The sequence below is a fragment of the Oncorhynchus gorbuscha genome, linkage group LG23 (assembly GCF_021184085.1).
Source record: "Oncorhynchus gorbuscha isolate QuinsamMale2020 ecotype Even-year linkage group LG23, OgorEven_v1.0, whole genome shotgun sequence".
Classification (NCBI taxonomy): Eukaryota; Metazoa; Chordata; class Actinopteri; order Salmoniformes; family Salmonidae; genus Oncorhynchus; species Oncorhynchus gorbuscha.
In genome coordinates, this window is record NC_060195.1 from 66,334,621 (window position 1) to 66,346,957 (window position 12,337).

The window sequence follows — 12,337 nt, forward strand, 5'->3', positions numbered from 1 at the left end:
TAAATAATTGACATCGGTTTGGATATTGTAATATTTGAATAACTGTGCCGGTCCCTCGCATGCGTGCATGTGTGTTACTGTACGAGTGTGCCTCACTCACCCAATCCATCTTCTCTGCACTTGTTCTTCCTCTCCTCCTCCTGCTCTTCCAGTCCTGCCCATCCTCTCAATGTCCCTCCGTCCTCCTGCTCCTTCCCTTCCCGCTGTGTGAACTCTGACCCACAGCGGAGACACTGCAGGCAGACACAGCTGGGACGACCCTCCACGACCCGCCGCTCATTCTCCTCCACCACCCGCGACAGGACCTCTGTCAGTGCCTAGCAACAACACCAGCCGTATTTACGATCATGTACTTTCCAAGATATTCTTTGAAACTTTAATAACGGTCCTTGTATTTTCCGATAGAACAGTTGTATGATGACAGGCTACTTCAAATTTGTATTGTACCCACATGCAAGTCCAAACAAGAAAACAGAACATTCAGAATACAGAACATTCCAATGGCTGCTTATGTAAAACACACAAAAAACAAGATAGATATCATTGGGCCTAAATGAGCTAGGCCTGACCTGTAGGACTGATGGCAACATCCATGGAGTACTGACCACAGCCTTGTGGACGTTTTACAACTGTTTGGACGGATCCTTCTCTTCGGTGATGATGTGTGTGATCAGTCTCCGGTCTGTTGCCAGTAGAACATCCTAACCCATTCATTGAACCATTCATTGATGATAGGCCCCGCTTTACTGAAGTTGCAAGCCAAGAAATTGCGAGACACAGTATCTCGCAATAGAATGCTGTTTTTGATTGCAGATAGATAGGCCTAGTGCCCGGTTCTGACTCAGTCTGCCTGGTGGCCGACCTAAAAATAGTGCCCCTCCCTCTCCTCTCGGTCTGTCTGTCCCTCGCTATGAAAGATGTGAGTGTTTGTGTTCTCAGAAGTACGGCAACTTATCAGTCTCCTCCGTTCCAAGAATACTGAATCTTAGGAGTCAATCTTGAAACCCAGAAATGGGAGTCAACATCGGGAATCGACGTGCAAGGAGTCGAGGTATCAATTCTATTGGAGTCGACACTCTCCAACACTACGTCATCGTTAACAGTTCGCAAAAATGGCAGAGAAAGACAAGCGACAGCAGCGTAGTCCTGTATGGCAATACTTTCAGAAGTTAAATGAGAAGGAAATGCAGACAGAGGTGGAGTTGAGGTGCAGTAATGATAGTACAGGTGCAATGCTTAACCATCTGAAAGGGACGTACAGGGAGACCCAAAGCGTTGCTAGCAGCAGAGTAGCTGCATTGTGAATTCATGGTGGAGTTTAAATGGAAAACTGACTTTAAAAAAAATGTCTGTTTAACCAGTAAGAACATTTTCCATTTGTCACATCCCTATTGTGTTACCTGCAGTGCCTCCTGGGGGTCATCATCCAGCATAACATAGCGTCTCCTCCTCCTCTCTCTGCTGATGTAACGGAAGTGAAGCTCTACCGCAGGAAGAGTTCGCTCCACCTCCTAGAGAGAGAACTATCTTTAGAACAAATACAAAACATATACTTCTTTCATCATTTCAGGCAACAACAAAAATAAAATAAATAAATCACCCCCCTTCCTCTCGGCATAATTCCCCTCCCCAACCATGTCTCCCACCACTCACCTTTCCTCTCCTTCCATCCCTCCTCCCCTCCCTCCCTCCCCCATTCCCCTCCTGCTCCTCACCCTCTCAGTCCAGGTGACCTGGGACATGGTGAACCTCCCCAGACTGTCCAACTCTAGCCGGGCCTGCAACTGACCCCTGCTCATGTCCACCTCCAGGACGTGTCTTGGCTTGACCCTGAGGAACACAGGACACTGGGCCCTGTTCTTCCTCCTCAGCCCCTCCTCCTCCTCCTCTGATGATGATGATAGTACTCCCACAAGCAGGGGGTGACACAGGTCAACTAGAGACAGACGAAAGAGAGATCAAAAGTTGGCTCAGCATTGCCCAAATTGTTCCTTTGGAACCCCCCAGACTTTGCACATTTTGGTTGTATTCCCGCTCTAGCACAGCTGGTTGGACTAGTTGAGGCTGGATGATAAGTTGTCTACTTCAATCAGGTGTGCTACTGCTAGTTCTGAAGTGCTCCTACCTCCCAAGTCCTCCTCCTCCTCTTCTTCTCTGGTGTCCGTGGATGTCACCGGTGGCTCCTCTAACCCCTGAACCAGTCCCTCTGCCATAGTAGTCTCCAGGGTGGACTCTGTGTGCCCGAGGCTGTGGTCAGGCCACTGGAGGGTGGACTCTGTCTCCAGATCTGCATCCCAGTCTGAGGCCTCCTCCTTGGGCTCAGACGAGAGCAGCGGTGGGGGTAGAACCTCCGGGACTTCCAGCTCTGGAGAAGGGGGCTTAAAGGTGGCGGGGCTTGCCTGGATGGGGCTGTTGTTGGTTGGGGAGGGGGTGGCACAGAGACTGTTGTTGAGGTGTGGAGGAGCTGGCCTGTCAGCCTTGTCTAGGGTGGCGATTGGCGCCCCCTCTAAGTGATGCTGGTAGCGCAGCCAATCCTCACCCAGTTGGTCCCTGAAACTGTCCATGCGTTCAATCTCCTTCTGGTGAGGGAGAACGATGTCTGAGGGGAGAGAGGAGGTTTATGTTATATATACACTGCTCAAAACAATGAAGGGAACACTAAAATAACACATCCTAGATCTGAATGAATGAAATATTCTTATTAAATACTTTACATACTATACTTTATATAGTATAGTATGTATAGTATAGTATATATACATATACTTTACATAGTTGAATGTGCTGACAACAAAATCACACAAAAATTATCAATGGAAATCAAATTTATCAACCCATGGAGCTCTGGATTTGGAGTCACACTTAAAATTAAAGTGGAAAACCACACTACAGGCTGATCTAACTTTGATGTAATGTCCTTAAATTCAAAATGAGGCTCAGTAGTGTGTGTGTGGCCTCCACGTGCCTGTATGACCCTACAATGCCTGGGCATGATCCTGATGAGGTGGCGGATGGTCTCCTGAGGGATCTCCTCCCAGACCTGGACTAAAGCATCCGCCAACTCCTGGACAGTCTGTGGTGCAACGTGGCTTTGGTGGATGGAGCGAGACATGATGTCCCAGATGTGCTCAATTGGATTCAGGTCTGGGGAACGGGCGGGCCAGTCCATAGCATCAATGCCTTCCTCTTGCAGGAACTGCTGACACACTCCAGCCACATGAGGTCTAGCATTGTCTTGCATTAGGAGGAACCCAGGGCCAACCGCACCAGCAGATGGTCTCACAAGGGGTCTGAGGATCTCATCTCGGTACCTAATGGCAGTCAGGCTAGCTCTGGCGAGCACATGGAGGGCTGTGCGGCCCCCCAAAGAAATGCCACCCCACACCATGACTGACCCACCGCCAAACCGGTCATGCTGGAGGATGTTGCAGGCAGCAGAACGCTCTCCACGGCGTCTCCAGACTCTGTCACGTCTGTCACATGTGCTCAGTGTGAACCTACTTTCATCTGTGAAGAGCACAGGGCACCAGTGGCGAATTTGCCAATCTTGGTGTTCTCTGGCAAATGCCAGACATCCTGCACGGTGTTGGGCTGTAAGCACAACTCCCACCTGTGGACGTCGGGCCCTCATGTCACCCTCATGGAGTCTGTTCTGACCGTTTGAGCAGACACATGCACATTTGTGGCCTGCTGGAGGTCATTTTGCAGGGCTCTGACAGTGCTCCTCCTACTCCTCCTTGCACAAAGGCGGAGGTAGCTGTCCTGCTGCTGGGTTGTTGCCCTCATACGGCCTCCTCCACGTCTCCTAATGTACTGGCCTGTCTCCTGGTAGCGCCTCCATGCTCTGGACACTACGCTGACAGACACAGCAAACCTTCTTGTCACAGCTCGCATTGATGTGCCATCCTGGATGAGCTGCACTACCTGAGCCACTTGTGTGGGTTGTAGACTGCGTCTCATGCAGAGAGTGAAAGCACCGCCAGCATTCAAAAGTGACCAAAACATCAGCCAGGAAGCATAGGAACTGAGAAGTGGTCTGTGGTCACCACCTGCAGAACCACTCCTTTATTGGGGGTGTCTTGCTAATTGCCTATAATTTCCACTTGTTGTCTATTCCATTTGCACAACAGCATGTGAAATTTATTGTCAATCAGTGTTGCTTCCTAAGTGGAATGTTTGATTTCACAGAAGTGTGATTGACCTGGAGTTACATTGTGTTGTTTAAGTGTTCCCTTCATTTTTTTGAGCAGTATATATATATATATATATATACATACATACACACACACACACACAGTGGGGAGAACAAGTATTTGATAACCTGCAAAATCGGCAGTGTTTCCTACTTACAAAGCATGTAGAGGTCTGTAAGAGACGGAATCTAAAACAAAAACGCAGAAAATCACATTGTATGATTTTTAAGTAATTAATTAGCATTTTATTGCATGACATAAGTATTTGATACATCAGAAAAGCAGAACTTAATATTTGGTACAGAAACGTTTGTTTGCAATTACAGAGATCATACGTTTCCTGTAGTTCTTGACCAGGTTTGCACACACTGCAGCAGGGATTTTGGTCCACTCCTCCATACAGACCTTCTCCAGATCCTTCAGGTTTCGGGGCTGTCGCTGGGCAATACAGACTTTCAGCTCCCTCCAAAGATTTTCTATTGGGTTCAGGTCTGGAGACTGGCTAAGCCACTCAAGGACCTTATGATGCCTCTTACGGAGCCACTCCTTAGTTACCCTGGCTGTGTGTTTCAGGTCGTTGTCATGCTGGAAGACCCAGCCACGACCCATCTTCAATGCTCTTACTGAGGGAAGGAGGTTGTTGGCCAAGATTTTGCGATACATGGCTCCATCCATCCTCCCCTCAATACGGTGCAGTCGTCCTGTCCCCTTTGCAGAAAAGCATCCCCAAAGAATGATGTTTCCACCTCCATGCTTCACGGTTGGGATGGTGTTCTTGGGGTTGTACTCATCCTTCTTCTTCCTCCAAACACAGAGAGTGGAGTTTAGACCAAAAAGCTATATTTTTGTCTCATCAGACCACATGACCTTCTCCAGATCACCATCTGGATCATCCAGATGGTCATTGGCAAACTTCAGACGGCCTGGACATGCGCTGGCTTAAGCAGGGGGACCTTGCAGGCGCTGCAAGATTTTAATCCATGACGGCATAGTGTGTTACTAATGGTTCTTTGAGACTGTGGTCCCAGCTCTCTTCAGGTCATTGACCAGGTCCTACCGTGTAGTTCTGGGCTGATCCCTCACCTTCCCCATGATCATTGATGCCCCACAAGGTGAGATCTTGCATGGAGCCCCAGACCAAGGGTGATTGACCGTCATCTTGAACTTCTTCCATTTTCTAATAATTGCGCCAACAGTTGTTGCCTTCTCACCAAGCTGCTTGCCTATTGTCCTGTAGCACATTCCAGCCTTGTGCAGGTCTACAATTTTATCCCTGATGTCCTTACATAGCTCTCTGGTCTTGGCCATTGTGGAGAGGTTGGAGTCTGTTTGATTGAGTGTGTGGACAGGTGTATTTTAAACAGGTGCAGTTAATACAGGTAATGAGTGGAGAACAGGTGGGGTTCTTAAAGATAAACTAACTGTCAGAGCCGGAATTCTTACTGATTGGTAGGTAATCAAATGCTAATTAATTACTTAAAAATCATACAATGTGATTTTCTGGATTTTGTTTTACATTCCGTCTCTCACTGTTGAATTGTACCTATGATAAAAATTACAGACCCCTACATGCTTTGTAAGTAGGAAAACCTGCAAAATCGACAGTGTATCAAATACTTGTTCTTCCCACTGTATATATAGTAAACGTTTACCTTGTATAGAGGACTGTGGTCTGGGTTCATAGTCATAGTCGTAGTCACTGGGCTCTGAGATGCTAGCCCGTCTCACCCTCACCTTACTCTGAAACAACACAGATGGATATATATATATTATACACACGACATTCCAGAAACATGTTCCTTCTCCTCTGCCTGTATTGATTTGCTCATTCCAAATGGACCTTACCCCGTAGACACACCCTAGCCCCGTAGGTACCCCCTAGCCCCATAGGTACCCCCTATCCCCCTTACCCCGTAGACACACCCTATCCCCCTTACCCCATAGGTACCCCTAGCCCCCTTACCCCGTAGACACCCCCTATCCCCCTTACCCCGTAGGTACCCCCTAGCCCCCTTACCGCGTAGACACCCCCTAGCCCCGTAGACACCCCCTAGCCCCGTAGACACCCCCTATCCCGTAGACACCCCTATCCCCTTTACCCCGCAGACACCCCATAGTCCCCTTACCCCGTAGGGACCCCCTAGCCCCCTTACCCCGTAGACACCACCTAGCCCCGTAGACACCCCTAGGCCCCTTACCCCGTAGACATCCCTTAGCCCCCTTACCCCGTAGACACCCCCTAGCCCCGTAAGTACCTCCTAGATTCCTTACCCCGTAGACACCCCCTGACCCCTTACCCCGTAGGTACCCCTAGCCCCGTAGGTACTGCCTAGCCCCCTTACCCCGTAGACACCCCCTAGCCCCGTAGGTACTCCCTAGCCCCGTTACCCCGTAGACACCCCCATTACCCCGTAGACACCCCCTAGACACTCTCCTAGCCCCATAGACACCCCCTAGCCTCCTTACCCCGTAGGTACCCCCTAGCACCTTACCTCATAGGTACCCCCTAGACCCCCTAGCCCCGTAGACACCTCCTAGTCCCCTTACCCCGTAGACACCTCCTAGTCCCGTAGACACCCCCTAGTCCCGTAGACACCCCCTAGTCCCGTAGACACCCCCTAGTCCCGTAGGTACCCCCTAGCCCCGTAGGTACCCCTAGCCCCCTTACCCCATAGCCCCCTTACCCCATAGCCCCCTTACCCCGTAGGTACCCCTAGCCCCCTTACCCTGTAGGTACCCCCTAGTCCCCTAGTCCCGTAGACACCCCTAGTCCCGTAGACACCCCCTAGTCCCGTAGGTACCCCTAGCCCCCTTACCCCATAGGTACCCCTTACCCAGTAAGTACCCCCTTACCCAATAGGTACCCCCTTACCCAATAGGTACCCCCTAGCCCCCTTACCCAATAGGTACCCCTAGCCCCCTTCCCCAATAGGTACCCCTAGCCCCCTTCCCCAATAGGTACCCCTAGCCCCCTTACCCAACAGGTACCCCTAGCCCCCTTCCCCAATAGGTACCCCCCCAATAGCCCCCTTCCCCAATAGGTACCCCCTAGCCCCTTCCCCAATAGGTACCCCTAGCCCCCTTCCCCAATAGGTACCCCCTAGCCCCCTTCCCCAATAGGTACCCCTTACCCAATAGGTACCCCTAGCCCCCTAGGTACCCCCTAGGTACCCCTTACCCAATAGGTACCCCCTAGCCCCCTACCCAATAGGTACCCCCTAGCCCCTTACCCAATAGGTACCCCCCCTTACCCAATAGGTACCCCCTTACCCAATAGGTACCCCCTAGCCCCCTTACCCAATAGGTACCCCTAGCCCCTTACCCAATAGGTACCCCTAGCCCCCCCTACCCAATAGGTACCCCCTAGCCCCCTTACCCAATAGGTACCCCTAGCCCCCTTACCCAATAGGTACCCCCCCCTTACCCAATAGGTACCCCTAGCCCCCTTACCCAATAGGTACCCCCTTACCCAATAGGTACCCCTAGCCCCCTTACCCAATAGGTACCCCTTACCCAATAGGTACCCCTAGCCCCCTACCCAATAGGTACCCCTAGCCCCCTTACCCAATAGGTACCCCCTTACCCAATAGGTACCCCCTAGCCCCCTTACCCAATAGGTACCCCTTACCCAATAGGTACCCCTAGCCCCCTTACCCAATAGGTACCCCCCCCTTACCCAATAGGTACCCCTAGCCCCCTTACCCAATAGGTACCCCCTAGCCCCCTTACCCAATAGGTACCCCTAGCCCCCTTACCCAATAGGTACCCCCTTACCCAATAGGTACCCCCTAGCCCCCTTACCCAATAGGTACCCCCTAGCCCCCTTACCCAATAGGTACCCCCTAGCCCCCTTACCCAATAGGTACCTCCTAGCCCCCTTACCCAATAGGTACCTCCTAGCCCCCTTACCCCGTAGGATCTTGATCCTATCAGAGGGTTAGTTAAAGCTATTAAACATGTATTTTTTCTAGCTGGTCAGGGTTTTAAGAGGTACACAGAGTGGCTTGGGGATGAGGACAGAACCCCAGCCTCTCAGTGAGCTGTGTAGCTGACTTACTTTGGCTTTCTTCTTGCGTTGTCGTGTCACTCCCACTTCGCTGACCGACAGGCTGTCACTCAATTCCCCGCCCCCGCTGGACACTACTTCCTGGTTACCCCGCTCTGGAGCCCTGGTGATCAAGGGCGAGGCCTGGGACTGAAGCTGCCCAATCAGCTGTCCCGGTTTGGGTAGCACCTGAAGGCGGTACAAAAGTGGCAAATCTCACAAATGAACTTAAAGTGGACATCAACAAGTGACCAAATAAGACTAGAGAAGTGTTGAGTATATGCCTGCTGACCCACAGGAGTGGCCTACTCACTGACAACTCTGAAGAGGAGAGAGGGCTGCTGTCTAGTCTGAGCTAGAGGTGAGAGAGGGGGAAAGACAATATTAAACTCGAGACAGAGAATCATGAAAAAAAAGACTGGGTCCAAATTCAGCTTTCCGATTTTTCTCCCTCCCTCCCCCTCTCACTCTCACTCACTCTGAGGTAGGCAGCCTTGGGGGAGAGGTGGCGGACAGTGCGGGTTCTGTGACTCTTCTGGAAAAACAGTGGGTTGCCCTTCAGATTCAGCTAAGAAGAGACAGAAGCTACAGGTCAGCGAGTCTGGGATAACAACGAGGCTACAGGTCAGTGGGTCTGGGATAACACAGAGGCTGTCACACAGTAAACTACTGATAAGCACACTTCTAAGTTCTCTCTCTCCTTCACCATGTTGAGACTGTGCAGCATCGACAGAGGAGCCAGCTGGGAGTGATCCAGTAGCAGGTTGTAAGCCAAGTCCAGGTGCTGTAGGGATGACAACTGCTCCACTCCTGCATAGGGTCACAGTCACACACACACAAATCAGACATCTAGGCATCTCATACTGAGACGGGGGCAGAGTCAGCCATCCAAGACTAACAGAGACTTAGAGAGCACACTGAACAATAGGGAGTCGGTTGGGGGAGAGAGATGGGCAGATAGGCAGTACTGGCAAACAAACGCTGGAGTATGCCAGTATATTAATATATTCCTAGCTTCCTGTTTATCTATAGCCCCCAACTCTTTGTGGACACAAGGCTGTAAACAGATCCAAGGCTTTGATTGGCTGATGTTCTTGTCTTGTACAAGGCTTTGATTGTCTGAAGTCCCTCTCTGTTCCAATACTGATAGAGGTCAGTTCAAGGGGTCATGCATAACAGATAGTCTTGAGGGAATTTGCAGATGGAATACTATTGCTAACTATTTGGTATTGATGATTTTTGGCGTACATTTAGGGATAATATCAATATTAGGGCTGTGGTAAAAAAAAATGTTTTTTTAAATAGCCCATTATCCGTAGAGAAACCACCATACTATCATTCATTATAGCATGACCAGATGGTGTCTATCAGAGGTGTTACAGTACCGTTGATGGTCTCCAGCTCGTTGTTTCTGAGGATGAGAGTGAGGAGTTTGGCTCTGGAGCTCAAGCCCAGCGTTGGTGCTCTCTGGAGATTGTTAAAGCCCAGGTTGAGGTGCTCTAGCTCACTCAGAGGCTGAGAGAGGAGGAGGAGAGAGACAGTAGATATGGATATAGCCCAGTGCAGTAACTTACTGCATGTCTCCAACTCTGACCCCTCTCAACACACAGACACAAAACCTATCCAGAAATACCTTGAGAAAGTCAGCACACTCCTGGATTTTATTGTGACTAAGATCCAGAGACTTCAGAACATTCAGTAAACTCTAAAAAAAGGCAGAGTGACTCACATTAAAACATGGCCAAAAAAGTGATACACATTAAAAACAAAATGTGAAAGTCAGTGAATAAATAAACCAGAGAGCAGGAGCATGTCTTACCAGTGACTCATCCAGGCAGACTATAGCGTTGTAGCTGAAGTTGAGGGTGTGCAGCTCCAGCCAGGGCAATGCAGAGCTGAGGTCTCCTCCACACAGAGACAGTAGCTCCTGTAACAATAACACTGGCTCAAACTCCAACACAAAAGGGTCTGTTATTCAGAAAGAGAAAACGGTGAAGTGTGTGTGTGTTACCTCCAGGGAACTGAGGCTCCTGGAGCAGGTGAAGACCTCTAACTGAGAGTAGACTCCCCTCAGGTCCTCCAGACAGTGAGGGGGGATACGCTTCAACTGGGAGACAGAACAACAGGCCCAGAGTAAGCCAGATTCTTCTATATAAAACATTTATACTGTTTTGTTAAAAAGGAGAAGCGCACACATTTTCCTCCCATACCTCTAAGGACTTGAGAGACTTGAAAGGAAAGATCTTGACCACTGACTGAAACCTCAACCCTGGTGGATTGACGAGCTAGGAATGAAAAACCAAAGGCCAAAGAACATTATATAGACTGCTATAGCGCCACCTAGTGGCTCAATTCAATTCCCTAAGATGTCCACTTAATTCCGTTTTATAGTTGGAACATTTTTGTTTATGAAGTGCTGAGCAATTTATGCATACATCTATTACAAAACTGTTCACAAATAGAGCAGGACACACACATTTACATTTAAGTCATTTAGCCGACGCTCTTATCCAGAGCGACTTACACACACACACACACACACACACACACACACACACACACACACACACACACACACACACACACACACACACACACACACACACACACACACACACACACACACACACACACACACACACACACCTTGAGGGAGACAGTCTTCTGCAGCACATCGAACAGGAACTGGAGCTGCAGTAGGGAGGTGGTGTCAGCAGGGTGTGAGGGCAGAGCCAGGAAGCCATGTTGGTGAGTCCTGGAGAGGAGGTACTGCTCAAACAGACGACCTAGGTGCTGCATTGAGTCTGCCTGTAGAGTCAGGGTACTGCTGCCGTCCAGTACAGATGTACCTGGAGAGAGGAGAGACAATGTTAACACACCACTTAAAACCAGCAGTTATAATGCAACAGAAAATATATGAAGCATGTAGCTACAGTATAGCTATGAGGCCCTAATAATTTCGAACAATGTCAAAAGAACAGATTAGCAGGTCTGGGATAACAGGGGCTATGTCGAGAATATGTTTTGGGAGACAGACATGATTTCAAGAGAGGGTGGTGATGTTACTATACCATGATTCCGAAGCAGAGTGGCCAAGCTGTTGACAAGGGTGGATTGGCCACTGTGACATCCAGCCATCCTGCAGGTAAACAATGCGCCATAATGTAAGTCGCTCTGGATAAGAGCGTCTGCTAAATGACGTAAATGTAAATGTAAATGTAGACGAGAAGAACGAGACAGATGATTCTGGGGAAATGTGACACGTGCAAACAACCCAAACAATAGCAGAAATTGTTCAAATAAAATAGGTTCTCAACTTACAGTATAGAGATGATGGACGCTAACTTGTAGAATACTGGTTAAATACCAGCTAGCTTGTTAGCTTCATCGCAATGCAGGACCTGCAGTTGTTTGTGAACGTTAAACTGGGCTACTCACAAAGCCAACACGAATCTATCTCTAGCTAGCTGGTGTAGCTTGTCTTGGATAGCATTCCACAGACTATTTCTTGAGACACCAACATACCTTACCTATCTTATGTGACAGTCAAGCAGTGATCGACATTCCCTTCCGATTTCCAGCAATACGACAAAAACATCAGTCAAATAACTTCAAGTGTACTCGGTTGTCGATGTTGACATCTTCACTTGGACTGATGTCACGTGAGGAAGTTTCGAAAAAAATATACAGTGGCCCGGAGAAACCAAATTTCAAAAGGCTGAAACAGGCGTTTTCGTAACTTGTGCCAATCAATGGATATTGAAATGTTATAAATTAGCGAGACATCTCTAAAAAAAATGTACAAAATATGACTCAAATTTCAGATTCAGTCTGATTTCTTGGCCATAGCCACCACTAGATGGCTCCCTACCTTAAGAAGCAGGATGGATCAAATCATATGGGATCAACAATATTGACTTTATGACAGTGACAACGCAATGGGGCATTTCCAATTTGCTCATTTGTTCATCTTTATTAAGTGCATTCTGAGAACACTCAGCACATCTTTCTGGTATGCTTTATCGCCCTTTTAAACTGTTCTGGATGTTATCTTTACAATGGAGTGGAAGGACAATACACAGTCTTCAACACTGCAAGA

General features: G+C 48.9%; 1 protein-coding gene across 5 annotated transcripts in view; it reads right to left on the minus strand.

Moving 5' to 3' along the window:
* LOC124010935 (serine/threonine-protein kinase 11-interacting protein-like) overlaps positions 1 to 11,915 on the minus strand; it is a 54,222-nt gene extending 42,307 nt beyond the window's left edge. For 2 of the 5 annotated variants that reach the window (XM_046323764.1, XM_046323760.1), the window contains exons 1-17: positions 11,560 to 11,913; positions 11,310 to 11,377; positions 10,885 to 11,087; positions 10,449 to 10,523; positions 10,250 to 10,345; positions 10,058 to 10,165; positions 9,872 to 9,943; positions 9,624 to 9,753; positions 8,945 to 9,048; positions 8,717 to 8,806; positions 8,552 to 8,593; positions 8,251 to 8,427; positions 5,846 to 5,933; positions 2,126 to 2,599; positions 1,716 to 1,936; positions 1,401 to 1,511; positions 101 to 317 (exon numbers count right to left, since the gene is read on the minus strand). In XM_046323764.1, the coding sequence (XP_046179720.1) occupies positions 101 to 317; positions 1,401 to 1,511; positions 1,716 to 1,936; positions 2,126 to 2,599; positions 5,846 to 5,933; positions 8,251 to 8,427; positions 8,552 to 8,593; positions 8,717 to 8,806; positions 8,945 to 9,048; positions 9,624 to 9,753; positions 9,872 to 9,943; positions 10,058 to 10,165; positions 10,250 to 10,345; positions 10,449 to 10,523; positions 10,885 to 11,087; positions 11,310 to 11,376 (2,275 nt within the window). In that variant the 5' untranslated portion in view covers position 11,377; positions 11,560 to 11,913. Of the gene's footprint in view, positions 1 to 100; positions 318 to 1,400; positions 1,512 to 1,715; positions 1,937 to 2,125; positions 2,600 to 5,845; positions 5,934 to 8,250; positions 8,428 to 8,551; positions 8,594 to 8,716; positions 8,807 to 8,944; positions 9,049 to 9,623; positions 9,754 to 9,871; positions 9,944 to 10,057; positions 10,166 to 10,249; positions 10,346 to 10,448; positions 10,524 to 10,884; positions 11,088 to 11,309; positions 11,378 to 11,559 lie in introns of all 5 variants that reach the window. The other 3 variants (XM_046323761.1, XM_046323762.1, XM_046323763.1) reach the window with 3 other exon arrangements.
* Between the last annotated feature and the right edge of the window lie 422 nt (positions 11,916 to 12,337).